Raw genomic sequence first — 26,265 nt, 5'->3', positions numbered from 1 at the left:
GGAAAGCCTCAGGACTGGATGGAATCTCTAATTGGGTACTGAAGGAATGCAGAGAACAGCTGGCGGATACGATTCACAGTTTAAATGTGTATTCTCTGGAAGAGGGGAAAGTGCCTCAAGAATGGAAGATGGCATATGTGGTACCAATTTATAAGGGAGGAAACAAGGAAGAACCCCTGAATTATAGACCAGTGTCCCTAACCAGCATGGTCACAAAATGAATATTTTGGCTGAAAGTCAGTTTGGATTCAGAAGTAGAAGGTTTTGTGCTTCCAACTTGTTGAGCTCTTACTCAAGAGCGATTGATGTGCTACAGGAGAGAGACGGTTGGGTGGATTGTGTATATTTAGATTTGGAGAAGGCCTTTGACAACGTACTCCATAAGAGACTAATGTGGAAACTAGAGCATATAGGAGGACTGAAGGGAAACCTCCTGGAATGGATGAGAGACTTTTTGAGAGACAGACAAATGAGGATAGTAATAAAGGACAGGATGTCTGGATGGAGGGAAGTAATAAGTGGAGTCCTACAGGGCTTGGTGTTGGTACCTGTAATGTTCCTGATTTACGTAAATGATATGCTAGATGGAGTGAACAGTTATGCAAGTCTATTTGCTGATGATGCAAAGACCTTGAGGAAGGTAGAGGTTGAGGAGGACTGTAAAATGCTGCAAGAGGATCTGGATAAGATACATGATTGGAGCCAGATGTGGGAAATGATATTCAGCACAAAGAAATGTAAGATATTGGAAATGGGTAAAAGTACCAAGAGGCCATCACTGAATTATTTGATGGGTAATGAACCAGTCAGAAAAGCAAGAGAAGAGAAAGATTTAGGAGTGCTGGTCCAGGATAGTTTGTCACCTGAAAAATATATTAACAAGACAGTTACAGAAATGTATAAACTCTTGACTAACACAGGAGTAGCATTTCATTACATGGATGAGATGATGAAAAAATTGATAGTGGCCATGATCCACTCCAGGTTAGAATATGCAGCAGTAGTGTGGTCCCCACACAAAAAGAAAGATATAAACAAGATTGAGAGAATATAAAGAACAGCAACCAAGGTAGTCCCCAGCCTGGCAGATCTGTCATACAGAGAGAGGCTGGAAAAGCTGGATTTGCCATCCTTAGAGGAAAGGAGAGAGATGGGCGACATGATTACAGAGTTCAGGACCGTGATGGGAGTAGATAAAACTGACAGACATCTTTTTGTATGGGATAAGAGGGTAACATGAGGACACGGAATGAAACTGAAGAAGCCAAGCTGCTTGAAGGATATCAAGATATATAGTTTTCCTTATTGATGCATAGACCTGTGGAATAGGCTGGACAAAGAGAGCATCCAGTCTAAAAACTTGAACGAGTTTAAAGGAAAATTTGACTAATTGAAAAACAGAGACGGAACCCCACGAGCGTAGCTCATTTCCTGTATATCACAATTAGGTAAATACACAGTGGCTAAAACTGCCCGTGTGAAGGGCTGACTAAAATCACACATCGAAGCAAGTGGGTAGAACTGCCACAGTAGAAGCCGCTCATGTGAAAGCCGCCTAAGCCTCGTTTTTGTCATCCAAGCTGACAGATCAGATTCGAAGCCATCTTCGGTGAAACCAAGCTGCACCGTTTTTGTCAGCCAAAGTGATATGAAGCTGGCCCAAGCATTTATCATCAAATCCCAGACCATCTTCGTATCTCACCCAGGCGTGGTTGGGAGCAGTCTTGGTGCAGCATCTGGAGAGTGAAACTGGCCAACAAGGACACGTAAATGATAAACATAGCACGATGTACATACAATTAGGGTGCAGGTGGCTAATATTAACGACATATAGAGCCAGTTCATCACAAATAACAGTTACCTGTAAGTTGCATATTCGTCAGATGATAATTTTTGGCGAACCCCTTTGTTTACTTTGCGATCAGCATGCAATTTTTCGGTTCTACGTATCCTGGACTGTTTTTGCGGACAGTAACCAAGCGCCCCAAGACAAGCTTTGAATCACAAGCTCCAGCGTGAACAACAAAAAGACGGCTTAAGAGTCTGAGGCTGGGTTACTATAATCCAGAATATGAGAGGGCCATGTGGAGAGGATGGAGGGTGAAAGACTGACGAAGAGAGTGTATGTGAGTGAGGTGGAGGGGGGAAGAGGGAGGGGGAGGCCGAGGATGAGATGGAGGGATGGGGTGGAGAGGTATATGAGAGAGGGGGGTGTGAGTTGGGAGCGGGGCAGTGAAATGGCGGGGGACAGGGCGACTTGGAGGCGATTTGTTTGTGGCCACCCCAAACGGGATTGAGGCGTCTGGCGATAGATAGATAGAAGTAACTGAACTACATCCCTGGTGGGATTAAGATTGCAAAAACTCCAAAGGGTATACAGGATGGTCTCCACACAGATACAGTACACAGGCAGAAGGGTAAGACATGTTTACACTGCCATGATGATTGATGAAAGTAAAAAAAAAAAACAAGATACCAAAATTTGTCTATATGCATATTTTGACCTTTGGCTCCTGAAAGCCATTTAAAAACCCAAAAATAAAAAAAAATGCAGGTATTTGCCTAAGGATCAACTGTGCCAAGTCTGAAGTAAATTGGTGAAGAAGTAAAGGAATGGTACCAAATTGAAAAGTGTTTGGAAGGAAGAGAAAAAAGAAGACAGAAAATGGGTAAATGCAGTAGGTCCCCACATTCCACTTGGGAGCTGAACCTGCACGCTGTATGACATGAGTGTCATCCCTGAGATGATTATAGCCACTCTGTTTTCACCTGGCAAAGAACCCTAGCCTAATTAAACTCAGCTGATGGTTAATTGTATTCAGATTGGAGGCTGTGTTTCACAAGAAACCAAGGAGACTCATTCCTACCTCTTAACTTAGGCTCAGTGAATCACAAGCAACTCTAACAGTATTCAGACTGAGAGTGGTCAAGGTCTGTCAGATGAAAATATACCAGCTACAGGTGCACAAAGAGGTACTGTATATTATTACTAATAACCACCAAAATCTAACTAGATTTTGTCATCTGATGCATCAGAGAGGAAAGTGACTCGTGTCCTAAACGTGAAGCAGAGTCAGTGGAACAGTAAGTCCCTGACTGTACAAGTTATCTATGTAGGGTGGCAAGCTGGTGACAGGGAGAGCTGGAGCCCCCATTTCACCAGCCCTCAGGACCTGATCCTGAACATCCCTCTTTGCTGAACATTTTCAGTGCTTTCATTTACACACAGAGTAGGCCAGCATTCTCTCTTAATACCTATCTTCAGCTGTTTACACCACACTACATGCACATAGGATATCACACCTATTTTTATTCCCTCTTAGCAATGGCCGCTGCATTAATATCAGCAAACGAGGTGGTATCTTGGATTATCACCACCGGCAGGGTAGGGCTGGCAGCGCAGGGTCCTCCTGGTTGCTATCAAGCGACGGGCTCAGTCCAGAACCAATTAGCCACTCCTTAGGTGATTTGACTATTTTGAAAAAGTGCTTCCCAGAACGTTTCTGTTTTAGCTAAATTATTCAGACTATGGATATGTACTGCTTCATTTCAGATTCATGGAAAGAAGCCAATATCCAACCTATTCCAAAGAAAGGAAGCTCCTCTGACCCCTCTGATTAAAGACCAATAGCTATCACATCTTCTCTTGGTAAAGTCTTTGAGACTGTAATTAAGAAGCACATAGGTAAATGCCTTGAATCCAACAACTTAATTAGTGATAGACAATATGGTTTTCACCATGAAAAATCCACCATCAAAATACTTAATCTCCTGACTAATACCATTCATCAATCAATTGACCAGCATGAGGAAACTCAGGCAGTAGCCCTTGATATTTCTAAAGCTTTCGACGGAGTGTGGCACCATTCCCTGCTGTCAAAACTCCCTTGCTATGGACTAATGTCTTTTGTTCCTCTGCTTTCCTCATATCTCAGTGACAGAAAAATAGCAGTAAAATTACATTATGTATATTCCAATTTCCACTCGCCTAACACCAGCGTGCCACAAGGATCAGTTCTGGCACCAAACCTATTCCTTGTTCATATTAATGGTCTCTTATCTGTAACCCACAATCCCATCCATTCATATGCAGATCACTGAACACTTCACAGTTCATTCACACACATACACCCTTTCACAAAGTTTAATCTCTAACTCTCAACTCAGTGCAACCATGTCTGTAAATCAGGACTTATCTAAGATCACTGAATGGGGACAAAATTACATTCTCATTTAATGCAAGTAAAACCAAATATGTACAGTTTACTAATAGATACTACCAGATTTGTATATTACCTTCAATGCCACTAATATTTCCATCTCGAAAAGTATTCAAATTCTCGGTGTTTCACTTAATGCCCTCAGGTGGACCTCTCATGTCAGATCACTTGCTAAAACCACCTCAGAGAAACCTGGATTGTTATACAGTCCATAACTTCTTCACTGATGAGCAGTTAGCTATAATTTATAAGTCATGTGTGCTCTCAGCTAGAATATAGCTCACCCTTGTGGAATGGATGTGGAGAGGTTGCACTAAAATAACTAGACAAAATTCAGAACAAAGCTGTTGGAATTATTAATAACCCTGCCATTACAAATAAACTACCTCTTCTACAAAGGAAGGAGGAATGTTGACTCCCTTGAATTATTTTATAGATATAGTAATCCCTCTAATATCCGAACGCCCAATATCCGAACATCCCCACTAACCGGACATAATCGTCCTGGCATCCAATATTCCCAAAATGGGCCAAAAACCATAAAAAATTTAAAAAAAATCTGACTTTTTCCCCTCCCGTAATTTGAAATTGCCGCCTGGCGCCGAACAGCTGTTACACCATGGTCCCTTCACCCCTTCCTTCCTCCCCCTCCCCCCTCCCCTGTCAGGGTTGCCATTTGGTATTTTTCATTACCAAGTGTGGGCCAATTTGGTAATGAAAAATTCATTTGGTAATGAATCAGAATAATGCATTACCAAATGGATTTTTCACATGTATGAGGATACACAGGATGGAGATGGTGGATTGTTTGCTCTCTCTGATTAATCTGCTATCCTACATAGCGTGAAAATAATCAACATGGTGTTAATTATAAGGAGAGTGATTACATATATTTCCACTTGTATATATAATTAGTGAAGAATAAATGCTAGCTTTACGAATTTGGTAATGAAAAGTTAAATTTGGTAACGAAAGTTGAGGAGATTGGTAACGTGGCCATTGCAATCTGGCAATTCTGTTACCCCGCTATCATCAACAGTCACAGCCAAACTCCGATCGAGAGCAGATGCTCATAGCAGTGCAAGCCACAGGTGCTTGTTTTTTGTGAATAAACAGTGAATAAACTGCAATACCTCGCCACTAGAACACATGGGAATTTACAGTGTTGTTCAGTGTTAAGAAATTAAAGTGCAGAGGATTAACTGTGGACTGCAAACTGGCGGTTCAAACCAGTCCAGGAGCCAGGGACTTGAAAGTACCCAGAATGTTTAATATTGTATAAACTCACCTCTAAAACCTCATTTTATGGTTCTTTTTCATTTATTTCAGTCTTTTATGTCCCTTATTGGTTTGATTTGGGTCTTAAATAGGTGCAATGCATGTCCAGAGGGAGTTGTATAGGTGTTTTTCTGAGTTAGGGTCCATAAGTACAAGTCCAGGAGGCTGGGGCCCAATATCCAGACAGGATCATTATCCGGACATGCCTTTGGCTCTATTATGTCGGATATTGGAGGGATTACTTTTTATGGTAAATGCTCAGATGAACTTGCATCTATTGTGCTACCCCTCCATGCCTTCCCTCATGCTACATGTGCATCTGGTAGTGCTCATGACTGGAATGTCATGCAGCCATATTGCAGAACTTCTGCCCATCAGAATTCTTTTATTCCTCGAACTCCATCTCTTTGGAACTCGCTTCCCCGGAGTTGTTCCCCCCAAACTTCAACCTGCAGCAGTTCAAGTCCAACTGTTACAGATTTTTTATGAATGGAGGACACCAGTAATCTGATGTATAGATTATTTTTTTTATTTATTTGTTTTTCCTTCCTGTTAAAAAAAAAAAAAAAAAAAAGTGCTGAAGAGGGATGCCCTTATGTGGTGGCACTGATAAAAGTAGGTGACTCCACTACCTGATTCTACAAATCTCTCTCAATTCCCTCCATATTCCCTAAAATGAGGATGGTGGACTGCAAGAATGGAGCAACTTCAGCCTGCATTTTGCCAGGATCACATTCAGTCAAGCCTGGGATTGCAGCTACTAGTAATATCTATTTATCTATAGCCAGATGTCTTAATCCTGGAGGGGTAACCACGCACAAAATGCCCCAGTGTCATCCTGTCCTCTGTTACCAGGCTACCCTCTTCCCAACTCACTCTACCCTCATTAAAATACCTCTCCACCCCCTCCATCCCACTCACACTGTCCTGGTCACTCTATCAGTTTTTATTCTCCACATGACCTAATCATTTTGCTGATGGCAGAGGACAGCGCAGCAAGGAGGTATTTTGTCTGTGGTCACAAAACACAATGTTACCCAACAGGCAGAACAAAATCATCTGTCCAATTCTTTTTTTTTGCCCAATCAGGAGTATACAGACTCCGGGCTAAGTTATTTAGTTCCAGCATTTAAAGTGACAGTGACCAACTTCCCCTATCCCCAAGTGGGCAATAAACTCCAACCACCCACTGGATTTACATCATTACAGATGGAATAAATTAACAACACAAAAACAAAACAAAAACCAAGAAAATACAACTCAAAAACAAATTTAAAAAAAAATGAAAATACAACACACAAAAAAAAGTAAATACAACAAAAACAAGAAAATACAACACAAAAGCAAAACACATTAAAAAAAAAAAAAAAATGAGCTGTCATCATTTATGGGGGGAGACACAACATGTAACATCTTCCAGTTAAAAGGTATTTCATTATTCTATTCATACTATATCCAGACACTTATTCTGCTGTGGAGTCACTTTCCAGTCTGGAGCAGTTACAGTCAACCCCTGCTAATTGCAGGTTCGAATATTCATGGATTTTTTCTGGGAAATTATTTCAAAATTTCATCCATTCATTATCCAGTCCTGTGTTGCCCTATGAGGAGTGTAGAAGCCTGGAGCTATGCAAGTTGGTCCTGACATATATGATGAGTGTGACCAGCCTCACTTATCCCTGAGTGGCATTATGTGAGCAGTAAACACCAACCACCCCTTGGATATAGACCTACATAGGCCCAATCTGATTGGAGCACTTTTATTACCCACTAAATCACCAGGTGTCATAATTTGGTTATTTGGCTACCACTCAGCCTAGGAAATGGTTTCCTGGTGTACAGGAAACTATTTGGCTTGTCACTCAGTGCCGAGTCAGCCATAGGCAGAAGGAAGCAGAAAGAATAAAGGAAAGAAAGACTGGAGAGGGAGTGTAAAGTCACCCATAGGTAAGAGGAAGAGGAAAGAATGAATGAAAGTCAGAAGAGGAAGGAAGAAAGGAAAGGGCAGACACCCAAAGCAGCACTACATCAAGTGCGTGGATGGTGAGTGCCCCCACCTACCACTTAAAAAAAAAATTCACAGGTTGATATCTCCTGCTTTTCCCACAGCATCAGCTGCTCCTGTGGTTCATAAGTGATTTTTTGCAAGTTTTCCATGAGAAATACTGTCCTATACAGTTAAACTGTGCAGTTACCCTGAGTAGGTAAGTGTTTTTTAGCACACGGCATCATACTCTACAGCACTCGGTATTTCACAACACAAATCTCCCCTCTTTTCTCACAATGAGAGCTTCCTTGTGATTGGCTCCTAGGGCAGCAGCCCTTATTATCCGTCTATGTACCTTCTTTCTCCTTATCCTATTGGCCGTTTAAAGAGGGGACTCAATCATATGCCACCATGATCATTCTAAGTTAATCTCAAGGGTTGAGCATGTGTGTGTGTTCTGCATGTTATTACGGCTTCATTAATCAACTCCATGCTTTATCCCTGTGAAAAATGGGTCCTAAGCATGCTGCTCAGGGTGCATCTGCTGCTTGGGAGCCTAAGCGGCAGAAGAAAGCAATGTTGCTGGGAGATATAGTGAAAATGCTGAACACAGTGAGTGAGGGGCACTTGTCTGCAGCTGTCAGCTGACATTTTGGTGTGAACAAGAGCATGGTGCATTGCATAAAAATGAGAAGGCCATTTGTGATGCAGTTGCAGCTAGTGTAAGTGGGAAAGCAAAGGTGGTGACATCTATGAGAAAAAATCATTGTGCGAATGGAATCAGCCTTAAGTGTGTGGGTGGAGGGCTGCCACAGGAAGAATGTTGCACTGGAAAACTTCACCATCATCGCATGGGTGAGTATAGTGTACCGTACCAAGAAAGGCTTCTGTATTATCCTGCTCTGTCTTTAGGAAGTATTAATGTGCCATAAAATATATTTACAGGCCTCATAGTGGGTCTGTAGGTAATTGGGATAGTTAAAACAGTAAAACCAGTCATTAAGAAACTGGATTGTTAGTTAGGTTTTGCTGGAGAATTCCCGACGATTCTCGTATTTTTTCAGTTACGTGTCAAAGTTGCCAGTTAGTCTACTGTTTGTAAGCAGAGGTATTTTGTAAGTTGCCCTCTTCTGTCTTTCTTTCCTTCATTCTCTCCCCTTCCTTCTCCCTGTGGGTGGCTCTACACTGAGTGACACGCAAAATGGTTTCCTGTACACTAGGAAACCATTTACTATGCTGGGTGATAACAACATAACCAAATTTTGGCGCCTGGTGGTTTAGTGGGTAATTACGGCACTCCATTCGGACTGAGCTGGTGAAGGTTTCTATCCAAGGGGTGGTTGGAGTTTACTGCTAACCTAATGTCACTCAGGGATGTGTGAGGCTGGTCAATCTTAAATGTCAGGACCAACTTGCCTAGCCCCGGGCCCCTACGCTCCCTATGGGGCAACGTAGGATTGAATGATGAATGAATGAATGTACAGTACCCTCGCATCCAAGAAGGTAATGTTGTCGCCTGAGGGTCCCGTCTAGAAGGAGAAAAGTCTTGGAGTAACACAAGACCTTATGGAGAAAAAAATTAATATTATCACAAAATCTTCAAAAAGTGCCCATAAAAACATCAACCTAGACCTATTTTGGCACCAAAACAAATATCCTCACCTTGAAAGTGTGTGTTTCTGAGCTTGTTATCTTCAGCTTAGTAGCTCAGTTATCTCCAGTTTAGTAGCCTGAGGTAGATGGTGGTGCTTCAAGGGGTTAGCATGGTTACCTAAGGGGAGGCAATAACCTGGGAGCAAACACTGAATCCAACACATGGTGAGTGTGTCCACGACACTGGTGAAGGAGACAAAAGCAAACCCCGTCTCCTCATCACGTGACCGGATGCCAATATTTTATTGGACAACTTGTCAACCACGTCACTCTCCCAGGGGCAGGAACCATGTTGGACCGGGTGAGACAATCATGGCTGTATTCTCCTCAGATTTGGGCCATTATGAACCGCTGGTTCCATATTGGACAGATGCAACCGTACTACAGTAATATACTGTATTTCATTATTATTTATGGTCTCCGTCTTGGACATGAAACATCTTGGACAAACCTGTCTTGGATGTAAGGGTACTGTACATAAATTTTTGTGCTCTTTTTTTTTTTTTTAATCTGTAATGTTTTATTAACGTGATTGTTTTTTAAATTATGTTGAGTGTTATGTAATGTAAAAAAAAAACTCAGGATAGTTTGGATATCTGAGCTGGAAACTGTTGCTTTCCCAAGAACCTAGTAGATTATTCTAGTACATAGGGAGCTTATATAAGGGCAGGGCAGGGACTAGAGGAGTTTCAGTTTACTGAGTTTAGTTCAGTGTTAGTGTAGTTAGTGAAGATTGCATAGCTCCGGTACTTGTGAAAACAGTGAAGTAGGCTAGCATTAATTGTAATTCTTTAGAAAATAAAGACAGCACATTCAAGAAGCTAGTGTTTATTTTACAATGCCTGAGTTGATCTGCTGTTGTACACTGAAAGGCTGCCTCTGGGAAGAACAACTCACTTGGCAACGTCCTTCCTATACTGAACTACAGTACTGCTGTTGGAGCCTGCGGCAGTGTGGGACGAGGACGTAACAGTGATTTTTGTGGAAGGTACAGATTATTCACGGATTTCACCCATTCATGGGGGGGGGGGGTCAATACGTAACCCCGCAAACAGCAGGGATGAACCGTAGTCACAGTATAGCCTTCATTTAATCACTATAAGCCACTGTGAGTCCTTTTGGCACTTGGTTTTGCCCTTAGTCCTTCTAAAACACTGGGTGTGCCACAGCCAACCTCAGTATGGGGATGACTTGAAAGGAAGCATGGCATCCTTTGATCTGATGAATTTACAAGGGAGCATTGTGGCACGCTAGGAGGTAAATGAGTGTTGCAAGGGGGTAGTATAACCACGCAAAGGAGACACTCAGCTGTAACTGTGCCACCACTTGAAGGCTTCCTACCACCTCATAAAAAGCTGAGATACTGAAGGCTTACAATGGGGCATCAGAACATGCAAGTAGGTCAATGAGTGTTGCCAGGGTGCGTGTGGGACGGCCGCTCATGCCCTTCCCCAGGTATGCTACTTCATCCTTGTTCTCCATCACACCAGCAATGTCAACATGCAACCAGTGATCACATGTCACGAACTCCTGAAAAAAAATAAATAAATAAAATAAAAATAATCATCATCCAGGTTTCTCTTCCTGGTGTAAGGTGGGGTGAGGCAGGGTTGAGTGAGTCAGGAAGAACCTGATAATATGAGACTAACCAAAGTTTGCCCAGTTGAATAGGCCACACACCCCTTCATTCACCATTCAAGCCCCAACAATCCTGGCTCCACCTGATAGGTAAAAAGAAATCTGCATGTAGTTTCATACTAACCCATCTGACATTACATTTAGTCATTACTCACAAACTCTTAAAAAGTACACACTACAGTGTTAAACTTGACAAAGATGTCTAACCTCAGTCAGCTCAGTTAATGGCCAAATGTGGTCAGACTGGAGGGCTGATCTGACTAATAACCAAGGAGACTCATTCCTATACCATAACTGTTACTGAATGCAACTATGCTTTAGTATTCAAACACTTCAAGTGACTCAGTACCATTGTAATAATATTAAGATAACGATGCAGAATTATTACCATTATACAATACTATCTGTGTCTACCCATCTAACTACAGTATCTATCAACCAATCAGCTTACCTGTCTGTCTATCTATCTATTTATCTATCTGTCTATCTACATCAATCTGCCAGGTCAATGTCCAGACTGTGATCTCAATTCAAAAACTGAAAAGAAAAGATTAAGTTACTGATCCAGAATTGTTAATACCCTGTATTTTGCTATCTATCTGTCTACATGTATGGGTCTCTATCTATCTATCTATCTGTCTATGTGTTTGCCTGTCTCTCTTACAAACTCCTAGAACAGCAACTGATAATAAGGCTTTTACTTGATAACCTAAATCATGGGGAAAGGAAAAATATGATATTTAAGGTGGCAAATCAGATGAAGTGGGATAATCGGGATATTACAGGTAAGCAGTGTGTGAAGAATGATGAATGAAGGGTAATGGTGAACAGTGGGGATATTAACGATGTATGGAGAGAGCATTATAGCCAGTTGTTGAATGCGGAGTTTGACTGGGACAAGGAAAGTTTGGAGCCAGCAGATCCAATGTTTAGCCTTTGGCCATTGATTGATGCTACTACTGTGAGTGAGGCAATAGGCAGGATGCAGGTGGGGAAGGCAGCAGGTGTGTCGGGGTTGACTGCTGAAATGTTGAAGGCCTCAGGAGATATAGGGGTGAGGTTGGTCACTGCCTTATAATTATGATTATATATAAGTGTGTTGTCCCAGATGATTGGTTGAAAAGTGTAATTGTACATGTGTATAAAGGGAAGGATGATGCCCTGGAAAGAGGAAATTATAGAGGTATAAAGCTTTTAGATCAGATAATGAAGGTAATGGAAAGAGTTCTAAAAGGTATGATTAGAGAAAGAGAGAATATTGATGAGATGCAGTTTGGGTTTATGCCAGGCAGGGGGACCACTGATGCCATATTCATTGTTCGAAAGCTTCAGGAAAAATATATTGGGAAGAAAAGGGATCTGTATTTTGTTTCTGTTGATTTGGAAAAGGTCTGTGACAGAGTCCCTAGAGAGGTGGTGAAGTAGGCAATGAGAGAGCTTGGTTTGGAGGAGTGGCTGGTTAGGGTGGTTATGGCCATGTATGTGGGTGCTCACACCCAGGAAAGAGTGAATGGAGATTTGAGTGAGGAGTTTTCTGTGAATGTTGGTGTGCATCAGGGGTCAGTTTTGATCCCCTTGTTGTTTAACATGGTACTTGAAGCCATCTCAAAGGACTTCAGAAACGGACTCCCATGGGAGATGTATGCTGATGATTTGGTGTTGACTGCAGAGAACGAAAGGGAGGCGAAGGAAAGATTTAGGAAGTGGAGAGATGGTATGGGGCATAAGGGCTTAAGGGTAAATGCAGATAAAACAAAAGTGATGCTATCAAGGGCTGGTGGCGGTACTGTCAAAGATGAGGGAGAGTGGCCATGTGCAGTTTGCCACAAGGACGTGGGAAGTAATTCCGTCTTGTGCAGTGTTTGTGATAAATGGGTGCACAAGAGATGTAGTGGTATCAGAGGTAGACTGCAAGATAATGCTGATTTTATATGTATACGTGTCGGAGACAGCAGGTGGAGATTGTTAGGCGTGAAAGGATTGAACTTGCTGGCGAGTCTCATGAGTGTGTGGAAGAATTTTGTTATTTGGGAGACATGTTGTGTGCTGGAGGTGGTGCTGGAGCTAGCTCTGTGGCTAGGGTGAGAAGTGGTTGGAAGAAGTTCAGGGAGCTGTTGCCTCTCCTGACACTGAGAGGACTCTCCCTACATGCTAAGGGGTCTTTGTATGCAGCATTTGTTATGAGTGTAATGCTGTATGGTAGTGAAACCTGGGCAGTAGAGGAGGAAGATATTTGCAGGCTCAGACATACAGAAATGACAATGATTAGGTGGATGTGCAGTGCTTCCCTGCATGCAAGGCCTGGGGGGACTGGATTTACGATGGAAGAGTTGAGAGGTAGACGGGACTGGAGTGTATTGGTGTTGTGATGAGGAGAGGTAGACTGAGATGGTTTGAACATGTGGAGAGGATGGGGGATGATAATTGGGTGCAGAAGATGAGAAGTGTTAATATTGGGGGTGGAGTTGTGAGGGGTAGACTGAGAAAGACGTGGGATGAGGTCATTAAGTGTGACCTCAGGGTTACAGGACGAACAGGGAGGCTGCAATAGATCGTGCAGCATGGAAAGCCGCCATTAGGTGACCAAGGCCAACGCATGCAAGCATGTTGGAGCCTTAAAAAACGAAACAAAACGAAATAGAGAGGTACAGTATATGAATGATGAGAGTTGGAAAGAGGGCTGCCTGATGGTGGAAGACAGGGTGACACAGAGATGATTTATTTGTAGTTATAGATGGAGGAATAGTGAAAGATTTCATGAAAGTTCTTGTTACATCAATGAAATGACTGGCATACTGGAAGACTAAAATGCATAACACAATTTACCTCTCTGCTGCAATGACACATTTTGGTAGCTCTTACTGTAGTTATTTTATGATTCAAAGCATTAAGAGATATATTCTGAGATGGTATGGCCATGTGGGGAGGAATGAGAATGAGAGGCTGACTAGGACAGTGCATGTGAATGAGGTGGAGGGGAAGACCAATGATGAGATGCAGGGATGGAGTGGAGAGATATATGAGAAAGAGCGAGGTGTGTAAGTTGGAGGGAAGGAAGTCAAATGACAGAGGACACAGTGACATAAAAGAGATTTGTTTGTGGCCACCCTTTATGGGATTAAGTTATCTGGTTGTGGACAGATAGCTGATTTTATTCTTGCTACTTTCAGACAATAAAATATATACAGCTTGGGAGAAACTTTTCAAGTGGAGGAATTAAATATAACTTTCACTTCCCTCTACAGTACAAGAGATCTTTCCTCATCTGAACAAAATCATCTTGGGACAATAAGAATAAAATTTAAAATGTCATCAGACTGAAGTGGTTAAACAAAGTTCGGTAAACAAAATGCAGTACCTTAAGGAAAGCAGCAGCAGTACAGGAACCGGCGTCACGTGAATGTTTGCCTATGTTGTGCACATCAGCGAGGCCAAACTCTGTCAGGTGATAACAGACAGAAAAGGAGTGAGAACAGCGAGATAAACAACACGATTGTGTGAGGCACAGACAAAGTGGCAGTCGCTGTTATGAACAACCAAGGTTTGTATGTATTTATGCACTGCATGTGTGTACGCCTACCTACCTACCTACAGTACATAGATACATACGTACACACACTTATCTATCTATTGCCTGATGCCATAATCCCGTAAGGGGTGGCCATTTGACTTTGAGTTATTTGTTTTACGGGAAGAGGCACTAACCCTCCACCAACCCACTTGCTGAGACGTAGGGAGCATGTATGGTTTGGTTATGTGGTTACCACCCAGCACTTTAAATGGTTTCTTGGCTTATAGGAAACCATTTGGCTTGTCACTCAATGTAAAGCCACCTGTAAAGGAAAGAAGAGTAATAAAAAGTGACAGGAAAGATGAGAGAAATAGGAAGAGAGGAGGGCAGGCACAGAAATAGAATGATAAAGGCTAAGGAAGAAGTAGGCAGCACTATATCATCCACTCACTTGATATAGTGCTGCCTACTTCTTCCTTAGCCTTTATCATTCTTTTTCTGTGCCTGCCCTCCTCTCTTCCTATTTCTCCCATCTTTCCGGTCACATTTTATTACTTTTCTTTCCTTTACAGGTGGCTTTACATTGAATGACAAGCCAAATGGTTTCCTGTAAGCCAAGAAACCATTTTCAACACTGGGTGGTAACCATATAACCAAACCATACATGCTCCCTACATCTCAGCAAGTGGGTTGGTGGAGGGTTAGTGCCCCTTCCTGTAAAACAAATAGCTCGATCTCAAATGAACACCCCTTACGGGATTATGGCGTCAGGCAATACATAGATAGATGTGTGTACATATGTATCTATGTAGGTAGGTAGGTGTACATAAGTACAACTGGCATCACAAATCCTGTTACCTTTCCAGCAATTCTCACCACAGTCTCTGACAATCAGCACAGTAAATCCTCAACAACCAACACTGGTTTGCAGCTAAATAAAAGTTGTTAGTATAACTCACTGTAGATTCACACCCCTGATATTCAGCATTCATGAAGAGAAAAACAAGAAAGACAACAAAACTTTTGATGCCAACTGTACACTAGTTTCAAAAAGTATACAACAGAACTTCAGATGTCAACTGTACAGCAGCTCTGAGAATGGCATCAGACAGGAAGGCTTTGATGATATAAAAAATTATAATTACTCTTTATAATGTTCCAAAAAGTTTAATCTATTTTCATCTGCAATGACATACTCTAGCAATACTGATCAAGATGTATCACAAGCAAGCAATGTAGAGCATCATCATGAATGAAGATTTACCAACAAGGGGCAAATTCATTGGACATTTTGCAGGAGCCATCGCCTGTAATGTGTAGTTGGTTGTGTTAAGTGTGCACAGATACTTCTTGCAGTGAGTGTACAGCTGCTTCCCTGCTTGTAAATGTTCAGACACACAAACATTTCCAAGCAGAATTTAGTGAGTTAATTTTTCAGTGACATCTACAAAACCAAATACAACACAATCCCTAGAGTACATTCACCAGGATAAGGTTTGATGTACCTTCAGGAATGCTGCAGCAGTACATGAACCACCTGCTGGTTTGTGTTTCCCTTGGTTGTTCACATCAGCTGAACCAAAATCTAACAGGATGGAGAAATGAATTATCATCACCATCATTATAAACCTCTTTCTGAAATCAATATAATCATCATCCTTATCATCAACATCAGTATCATCATCATCATAACCCCTCTTCTGAATTCATTATCATTATTATTATTATTATTATTATTTTTTTTTTTTTTTTTTTTTTTTTTTTGTGTTCGACACTGGGCATAGGCTTCACAGCCTGCTCTCAAGGCCCAGTAGTCCTCCTACATCCCATACACCTCTCTACATGTCACCACTTCCGTGCTAACACCCACCGTCCATAATGAATACATGCTAGGGCTGTCTCATACAGGACTGGTGTATTGGTATTAGCGGGGGTATTTTTACGACATGTCGGCGGGTCTTCTGGTAGATCAGTAAAGTCCGATTTCATGAAATTCAAATCCTTAAACTGGACCCTGCCCCAGTGGGGATTTGAACCTGGGTCCGGTAGGACTGCAGGCCACCTCTCTACCGACTGAGCCACTGCCTCCCCCATAACCCTCCTTCTGAAATCATCATTATCATAACCCTCCGTCTGAAATCATCATCAACATAACCCTCCTTCTGAAATCATTATCATCATCCTCATCATAACTCTCTTTGTCTCATGTTGATAACTCCTGAGTCATCATCATCATCATCATCATTTTAATTTGAGCAAAAAAAAGGGCACATAACATGTTAAGTCATAATATGAGGTGTTGAATCAAATAAGTATACAGTAATTAAAATATCATTATCATCACAACCCTCATTCTCATTAATAAATGGTGTAGGTTAATTAGTGAGTCACACATAAACAGGATGGAAGTTATCATCATCATCACTGTCATCATCATCATCATCATTCTAATCTTTATTCCCACCTAAGACTGGGGGAGACAGCATCTAGGAATAAGGAAAAAGAAAACATGACAGCAGGAAAGCTAATCAACAACATGCCCAGTGACATGGGTCACACACTCATTCACTCACATTAAATGCCTTAGAATCCTGACCACCTCACATTTGTGCCCATGTGCACAGAATTTTCTCATATGTAAAAAAAAAAAAAAATGTTGGGAAACAATATTTGAGATGTGTAAATATGATCTGTACCAATGTGAGAGTCTTGGCTTGGATTTTGACTATGTATCTGTGCCTGAATGTTCCCTGCCTGTGAGTGATGATGGTGTGGCTGGTTACCAAGCTTGCGGCCATACTTCACTCTCATGGTATTACCTCCCAGGGTCCATGGTAGCTAACCAACTACTACTTGACTTGCATCCTTCCAATGAGGTCCAAGAATATAACTGGCTGCTACTTTTTAAAAATAGATTAATTAACTTATTTATTTTGTGTTGCATGATGATACTGGGTCAAAATCCAAGCCGAAACGCTTGCAGTGTTACAAGTCTTATTATGCATGTGGAGAGACAGGCTGACGAATGAGGATATAAAGGAGCGTTGTGGCGTGGATGTGGATGTGATAGGAAGCGTTATGAGGAACACACTGAGGTGGTTTGGCCATGTGGAGAGGATGGAGGGTCAAAGACTGACGAAGAGAGTGTATGTGAGTGAGGTGGAGGGGGAAAGAGGGAGGGGGAGGCCGAGGATGAGATGGAGAGATGGGGTGGAGAGGTATATGAGAGAGGGGGGTGTGAGTTGGGAGCAGGGGAGTGAAATGGCGGGGGACAGGGCGACTTGGAGGCGATTTGTTTGTGGCCACCCCAAACGGGATTGAGGCGTCTGGCAATAGATAGATAGATAGATAGATAGAAATATCTTTTTTTTTTCCAACAGCTTCCAGCAACTCTTGGGAAGTAATTAACTGGTTTTGGCACTTGTTTTAGCTTCCAGTCCATAGAAAACATCAGCTGTATCATGGCCAATCCCAACACAGGTATTTGGTGATAAAAAATCATGGCACCATTTTTGTTATGTGTGTTACCTGTGACCTGAGAAGAAAAGTGCATCCAAAGAGGCATCCTCCAGACCCGATCACCTGTGCTTGCTCCTGCCTGGTGTACCGCCTTCCACAACGCACTGCTATTGCTGAATACGCCTGCTGCACCACTACCCAGGGCCACTGCTATAGCACCTATAACATAATACACTATATTAAACAATGGCCTTGGTCAGTAAGCGTGTGTACAGTATGTAGGGTTGTTCGGGCTGCTGACAACAGGATGAAAAATGTTGCTTAAGAGTGACAGCTACTTGTAAGCATGGGAGAGTTCTGCTACCCGGAAGACATACAGACTAGGTGGAGAAGCAGAAGCTAGTTCCACTGCGTGAATGACAAGTAAACAGAGGAAGTTTGGGGGATTGTTGCACTGAACTGAGAATGATGAGATGGATGAGTATGGCATAACTGAGTGCCAGAAATAAGAATAGTATACCTGTACTATAAGACATTTGGCAGAAGAAATATTAGATAAGCGAAGCAAACCAGTAGGCTAAGATAGCTCGGACATGTTGAGAGGAAGACAAAGAATGACTGGTTGAGAAGAGTCACACATATAAATGTACAGGGTAGAATACCTATGAGAAGAGTGGAGAAATTGCAAGACAGTGAGAAAATGGCAGAGTATAAGAGCATAGTGGAAGAAAGATTGGGAAGGTATGAGTTCGAGCAGATGGATGAGGTGGAAGACGTATGCAAGATATTCACGGAAGATATAGGTGCAGCGTGTGAGTTCGTTTGTGGAGTGAGGAGGAGATGCAGGGGTGTGCAAGGGACAGCATGGTGGAATGATGAGGTGAAACGAGATGTGGAACAAAAGAGGAAGGCATACAGTGAATGATTAGCAAGTAGAGGTAGGGAAGAAGATGAGAGAGAGAAGAGAGAGGTATATGTGAGCAGGAGAAGGGAGGTGAAGAAATTGGTGAAGGAGAGTAAGAAGAAAGTGGATGGAGAATTTGAGAGGAATCTGAGTGTGAAATGGAGGGAGAGTAAGAAATTGTTTTGGAAGGAGGTAAAGACAATCAGCCAGTGTGAAAGGGGAAATAGTAAGAGAGTGAAAGATAGGAATAACAGATTGTTGATGTAGAAGAGAGAGAAGTTGAGGAGATGGAAGGAGCACTTTGAGGATTTGTTGAATGTAGAGAGTGAGAGCAGTGCGAGTGTAAGTGGTTGAGGAAAGACTGGGAGAAGGAAAGATGAGAGGAGGGAGGAAGAGATCAGTAGGGCAGAAATAGTGGAAGCATTGAAGAAGATCAAGATGGGAAAGGCCCCAGGAATGGATGGAGTGTGTGGTGAAATGCTGAGGTATGGGGGTGAGACTGAAGTGGAGTGGATGTGGAAGTTATGTAGATTGGCTTGGGAAGAGGGAAGGGTTCCAGAGGACTGGAAATCAGGTATAATTGTTCCTTTATACAAAGGAAAAGGGGAGAGAGAAGTATGTGGTAACCATAGGGGTATTTGCCTACTTCTTTTTTTTTTTTTTTTTTTTTTTTTTTTGTCCGACTCTGGGCAAAGGCTTCAGAGCCTATTGCTTGGGGGCACTGACCTATCCCAAGGCCCAGTAGTCCTCCTACACCTCCACATGTCACCACTTCGGCGCTAACACCCACCATCCATATTGAATACATGCTAGGGCTGTCTCATACAGGATTGGTGTATTGGTATTAGCGGGGGTATTTTTACGACATGTCGGCGGGTCATCTGGTAGATCAGGAAAGTCTGCTTTTAGGAAATTCAAATCCTCAAACTGTTCCCTGCCCCAGCCGGGATTCGATCCTGGGACCATTAGGACCGCAGGCCGCCTCTCTACCGATTCAGCCACGCCTCCCCCTACTTAGTGTGACTGGTAAAATATATGGTAGAATACTTATTGATAGGGTTAGGCATATAACAGAGAAGCTAATTGGAGAAGAACAAGGGGAATTTAGGAAGGGCAAAAGGTGTGTAGATCAGATATTTGTTCTAAGATGTTTAGGGGAGAAGTATCTAGAGAAGGGAAAGGAGGAGTATGCTGCCTTCATGGACTTGGAGAAAGCTTATGACAGAATAGACAGACACGGTATGTGGAAGGTATTGAGAATATATGGAGTGGAGGGGAAATTGTTGAGTGCTGTGAAGACTATGTAACAAGGTAGCTAGGGCTACGGTGCGAGTGGATGGTGACCTGAATGAGTTCTTTGATCTCAGTGTGGGACTGAAACAAGGTTGTGTGATGTCTCCATAGCAGTTTAATATATACATGGATGGGGTTGTAAAGCTCTTCTGTATTTCATTCCTTCATTCATTCCTCTCCCTTCTGCCTGTGGGTGACTCTACACTGAGTGACAAGCCAAATGGTTTCCTGTACACCAGGAAACCATTTACTACCTGGGTGGTAACCATATAACCAAATTTTGGCGCCTGGTGGTTTAGTGGGTAATTATTGTGCTCCAGTCGGATTGAACCGGTGAAGGTTTATATCCAAGGGGCGATTGGGGTTTATTGCTCATGTAATGCCACTCAGGGATGAGTGAGGCTGGTCACTCTCATCTTAAATGTCAGGACCAACTGCCTAGCCCCGGGCTTCTACGCTCCTCATGGGGCAACGTAGGATTGGATGATGGATGGATGGGTTATAAAGGAGGTGCAAGGTAGGGTAGTGGATATGGGGCTGGCTCTAATGAATGAGGGTGAGATTTGGAAGATTCCGATGTTGTTTTCTGCTGATGATACAGTATTGTTGAATGAAGATAAATGGGAGTTGCAAGGTTTCGTGAATGAATTTGGGACAGTGTGTAGGAAAAGGAATCTGAAAGTTAATGTAAACAAGAGTAAAGTTATGGTGTTCAGGAACGAAGTCACAGAATGCACAGTGAGGTTGGATGGCAAGGATATGGAGAATGTGAGTGCATTCAAGTACTTGGGTAGTGTGATGAGTAAAGATGGAACCTGGGGGGATGAAGTGCATGAAAGGGTACAGCAGGGAAGGAAGGTTGTTGGTTCACTGAAAGCAGTGATGAGAAAGCAGTGAGTATGGAAGTTATGAAGTCACTGCATGATAGTATTGTGATCCCTACCCTAACGTATGGAAGCGAGGCATGGACCTTGCAAGAGGGGAACAAGTCAAGAGGGAGGGCAGTGGAAATAAGCTACTTGAGAGGAGCATGTGAAGTGACATGGAGGGACAGGTTGACGAATGAAAAAGTCAAAGAATGTTGTGGGGTGGATGTGGATGTGGTTGAGAAGATTAGGAGAGATACACTGAGGTGGTTTGGACATGTGCAGAGAATGGAGAATGAAAGACTGACTAAGAGGGTGTATGTAGGTGAGGTGGAGGGAGGAAGAGGGAAGGGAAGACCGAGGATGAGGTGAAGGAATGGAGTTGAGAGGTATATGAGGGAGGGGGCCACTCTGCAGGATTAGGGCATCAGGCTATAGATAGATAGACAGATAAATAGAATACCCAGAGGCAGAACATGGAAGACGTGGGGTCTGAGTGGAGGCCTCTGGGTTTGGGAACTAAGGGAGGAAATGACAAGATAACAATATATGAAGGGCTGCCTTCAAGTGAAAACACATACTGTACACAGGTTTGCAAGATCGACAGTCTTCTAAATATATGCGTCAATATATTGCAACAAGCCATCAAAATGAACCTCCAAGTGCTGTGATGTCAATAACAGCTCGAGGTTCAAGCTGGGAGGCACACTGTTGAGCATCAGCCAAGATCAGTCCACCCTCTACTATTACCACTTGTATCGTATTGTTTCGTTTATGAAGGTTTCAACATGCTTGCTTGAATCAGCCTTGTTCACCTAATGGTGGCTCTCCATACTGCTCAGTTGCTGTCAGCTTCCTTCTTCAGTCCCTAATCCCTGGTGTCATACTCTATGACCTCGTCTCAGGTCTGTTTTGGTCTGCCTCTCACACCCCTACACCCAACGTTCACAATGCTCGCCTTCTACATCCAACTGTCATCCTCCATCCTCTCAGCTATGCTCAAACCATCTCAATTTACCACTCCTCATCACAACACCAATCCATTCCAGTCCTATCCTTCCTCTAAACTCTTCAGTCTAATCCTAGCCCCCCATGGCATCGCATTCAAGGATGTACTACAGATTCATCTAATCATTGTCATTTCTGTACATCTGAGCCTACAAATATCCTCATCCTTTACCGTCCAGGTCGCACTACCAGACAGCATTACACTCATAACACGTCACACACAAAGATCCCTTAGCACAGAGGGAGAGCCCTCTAAATGTTAGGTGAGGCACCAGCTCCCTCAACTTTCTCCAACCACGTCTCACCCTGGCTACAGTCCCACCTCCCGCACATAACAAGTCCTCCTAATAACAGAACTCCACACACTCGAGAGACTCTCCAGCAAGATCAATCCTTTCATGCCTGACAATCGCAACATGTTCTCCACTACACAAAGCACACATGAAATAAGGAATTTTTCACAGTCTGCAACTAACACCACTAGATCTCTTATCCCCCTGCTTATCACAAACACTTCACAAGATGGAGTTACTTCCCATACCCTTGTGGCAAACTGCACATGGCCATGCTCCCTCTAGCTGGGCAGTACTACCACCAGCCCTAGATACCATAACTGCTGTACTAACTACTAACTATAATTATTATTATTATTTACAATTATTACTGTAATTTTAACCCCATCAGGTTTCTGGGCAGGGCAGGTTATGTCTGTGCTAGAGTCAGCCAATCAAGCTGACCCACATCTTTGCGGCCTGATATTTTACTTTGATCGCTCTGTGTAAATACACTTTTCATGATACAATGTTGGTTTTGGTGTCATTTTAAAGCTGAATAGTTGTATGTTCAAAAAGGGAGAACAAAGAAAATAAAATGTCAAAATGACGAGCTGAAGTTAGACGAAAAGCTAAAATTTTATACCTTGCCATAGAAAAGTATTCAGCAAAAAATAACGAGTAAAGATATGTAAATTTGGTTTAAACCATGCAAAAATACAATAAATTACCTTTACAGTGATATATAGATTAAGGTAATTTTTGCATTTCATTGTGCAATTAAGCGAAAGGAAAGAGATGCACAATTTTATTTTAGTATCGGTCACATTCGCTTCGCAATGTTTTTCTTTGATCGGTAAGTGTAAATACACTTTTTATGATAGGATGCTGGTTGTAGTGTTATTTTGAAGCTGAATAGTTGTACTTTATTGTAGTACGTTCATAAAGGGAAAACAAAGAAAATAAAATGTAAAAGTGACGAGTTGAAGTTAGGCAAAAACCAAAAATTTCATACCTTGCTGTAGAAAAATATTCACCAAGAATAACATTACTGTATTAAGAAACAAAGCCATGAGTCAGACCAGCTGTGCAGTACTGCCATGCATAGAGCAACCATTCCGTGACATCATGCTCGAGCCACTTTGTTATGACGCGTAAATGCGATTTATGGTGAATATTTTACAAAAGTTTCTTAAAATGACAATTAAAAGTGTCATCGGAATCTCTGAGGTTGGATTTGAAATGACGATCGAAAGAGTCATCGGAATCTTAAAGGATTAATATTATCACACCATCCACTCACTCAACGTAGTGCTGCTGTCAGATGCCCACCCTTTCCTCTCTTCTTTCCTTCTTTTCATCCTTCCTCTTCTGTTCTTCCTTTATTCTTTCCTCTTTCATCTTTCTACGGGTGACTCCACACTGAGTGACAAGCCAAATGGTTTCCTGTACACCAGGAAACCACTTACTACACTGGGTGATAACCATATAACCAAATCATGGCGCCTGGTTGTTTAGTGGGTAAATAAGACGCTCCAATCAGATTGAGCCAGTGCAGGTTTATATCCAAAAGGTGGTTGGAGTTTACTGCTCATGCAATGCCACTCGGGGATGAATGAGGCTGGTCACTCTCATCTTAATTGTCAGGACCAACTTGCCTAGCCCTGGGCTCCTTCGCTCCTTGTGGAGCAACAGTGGCTTAGATGTTGAATGTTGAATGAGTTGATTATTACTATTGTAGACACTTCTAAAATGATTAATGTCCTTTGCTTCTATGTACTACTACTACTGCAACTACTACTACTACTACAATTAATGTACAATGCTTTACCTGTTAGTGTAGCAATGTCAACAACAGCCCGAGGTTGATGCTGAGAGGCATAATGCAAGGCATCAGCCAATATAAGTCTACCCTCAGCATCTGTGTTGTCAATCTGAATTGTTTTGCCATTGGATGCCTTAACAACATCACCGGGACGTGTTGCTCGGCTCCCTGGCATGTTTTCGCATAGTGGAATGAACCCTGAAACACAAATATTTAATTACATATATACATACATAAAAATAATGCCAAGCTTCTTCTCAAGGCATCCTCTTATTGATTTTGGCCATGGCAGAGTTAAGTTTTTTCTATGGAACCCTTCAGTTTACCAACACTAAATATGGCTCCAACAGTATGTACAAACACACACACACACACACTCTCTCTCTCTCTCTCTCTCTCTTAGAACATATGGGCATCTTCAATTTGGCTGCAGTACAGTATCAGTATATATGAATCCCATGGTACACACAGCCCCCCTCCCTTCTCTCTTTCTCTCTCTAACCTTTAACATATATGGGCATCTTCAGTCTAGCAGCAGTATATATGGCTCCCACAGTACATGCAGCACCTCCCATGTCACCCCGCATCTTATCCATGTTGCTTGCAGGTTTCAGGGAGATGCCGCCGCTGTCGAAAGTCACGCCCTTCCCTGTAAAATTTATTCAAACATCTTGGTACACATAAGATTTTACCTACATTCTTTAACTTTAACTTGACCTAAAATTACCCTTACTTGCTAGTTTTAGAAGAAATGTCACTGCTGTCAAAAGTCTTGATCCTTCCTTTAAAAATATTGAAACATTTTGGTGCTGAGGAGCAGAGAATTTCAACTATACTCTTGTCACATTAACATGGCCTAAAAGTGTTATATGTTTATATCTTGAATGCTGTCTCCATGCAGCCTCTCCATCCTGCTTGTGGTTTTTACAGAGTTGCCACCTCTGTCGAAAGTCGTGCTCTTCCCTGTGATATATTAAAAAACTTTATTATAAGAGAGTGACACAAGAGTGACAAGAGTTGAAATCAGTTACCCAAGAGATGCATGTTGAGCTCTGTGGAAACAGACACAAAATCAAGAGGCACTGGAGCATTGTGGTGTTCATATGGATTTTTTTTTTTTTTTTTAATGCATCCGACTGCACACAGACACTAACGGACAATTCCCTGAGCCCCATAGAAAGAATGGAAAATGAAACACTGACTAGGAGCATGTGGAGTCACATGGAGAGACAGACTGACAAATGACGAAATGAAGGAACGTTGTGGTGTGGATGTGGTTGTGATAGGAGGCATTAGGAGAAATACACTGAGGTGGTTTGGACATGTGGAGAGGATGGAGAGTGAGAGACTTGTGAGGAGAGTGTATGTGAGTGAGGTGGAGGGGGAGAGAGGGAGGGGGAGGCCAAGGATGAGATGGAGGGATGGAGTAGAGAGGTATATCAGAGAGGGGGGGGTGTTAGCTGGAAGGGGGGCAATGAAATGGTGGGGGACAGAGTGACATGGAGGTGATTTGTTTGTGGCCACCACTTACGGGATTAAGGTGTCTGGCAATAGACAGATAGATAGACAGATAGACTAGGAGAGTATATGAGTGAGATGGAGGGGGCAGGTGAGAGGGAGCTAGAGGATGAGATGGAGGGATGGGATAAAGAGGCATATGAGAGAGGAGGGTGTGAACAGCAGAAAGGGCAGTGTGATGGCAGACAACTGGATAACACAGAGGCAATTAATTTATGGTTATTTCTTTCAGGATTAGAGTGAATGGCTATGGACTGACAGAGATAGCATTTGTTTTAAGCTGACAAAGATTCCTAACCCTTTACAGAACACAGGATGGCCAAGTGCAGTCAGACTGTAAGTGCAGTCAGGAGGACAGCTTCAGCCTACTGCCCACCAGATTCATGTACAGATGGGGTTGGGATTGCAACTTCTACAATATTACTACTACTACTACTACTACTACTACTACTACTACTACTATTACTGTACTAACCCACAAGAGCAACTGGCTTATCCTGAGTGTAGCCATTCCCTCTGTAGGTGAGTTCAAGGAAAACAGGAGGTTCAGCCGAGCCTCGCGTGACCGAGAGGAATGCGTTCATGCCTCTTTCTGCAGCCCACTCATAGCCTCGTGTCAATACCTCAACACCAAGTTTTTCCAGGACATTGACTGCTTCCTGTAAGGGTTAGATATGTTAAATGAGAGTAAGTTAGGTCAAGTTAGGTTATGTTTGGGTAACATAGGGTAAGTTATGTTAGGGCAGGGTAAGTTATGTTAAGTCAGATGGCAAAAAAATAAGTAAAATAAAATCAGATCAATTAAAAAAGGATGGCCACTTCAAAACCTCCAC

General features: G+C 42.4%; 1 protein-coding gene across 3 annotated transcripts in view; it reads right to left on the bottom strand.

Annotated features, from left to right (window-relative positions):
* Nucleotides 1–9,958: 9,958 nt before the first annotated feature.
* The window catches only part of LOC145394557 (cytosol aminopeptidase-like), a 102,152-nt gene continuing 85,845 nt past the window's right edge, over nucleotides 9,959–26,265 (bottom strand). Inside the window, exons 6-12 of one of the 3 annotated variants that reach the window (XR_013896434.1) lie at nucleotides 25,908–26,091; nucleotides 24,417–24,563; nucleotides 23,921–24,112; nucleotides 17,816–17,965; nucleotides 15,793–15,872; nucleotides 14,135–14,214; nucleotides 10,586–10,668 (exon numbers count right to left, since the gene is read on the bottom strand). Coding sequence is in view for 2 of the 3 variants with exons in the window: in XM_080268396.1 (XP_080124522.1) it covers nucleotides 10,510–10,668; nucleotides 15,793–15,872; nucleotides 17,816–17,965; nucleotides 23,921–24,112; nucleotides 24,417–24,563; nucleotides 25,908–26,091 (912 nt within the window). In the remaining variant the exon portion in view is untranslated. Of the gene's footprint in view, nucleotides 10,669–14,134; nucleotides 14,215–15,792; nucleotides 15,873–17,815; nucleotides 17,966–23,920; nucleotides 24,113–24,416; nucleotides 24,564–25,907; nucleotides 26,092–26,265 lie in introns of all 3 variants that reach the window. The other 2 variants (XM_080268396.1, XM_080268395.1) reach the window with 2 other exon arrangements.

The sequence above is a fragment of the Coenobita brevimanus genome, chromosome 27 (assembly GCF_032717465.1).
Source record: "Coenobita brevimanus isolate Jiangsu-jjx chromosome 27, ASM3271746v2, whole genome shotgun sequence".
NCBI lineage: Eukaryota > Metazoa > Arthropoda > Malacostraca > Decapoda > Coenobitidae > Coenobita > Coenobita brevimanus.
This window is presented reverse-complemented; position numbering and strand designations above follow the sequence as displayed.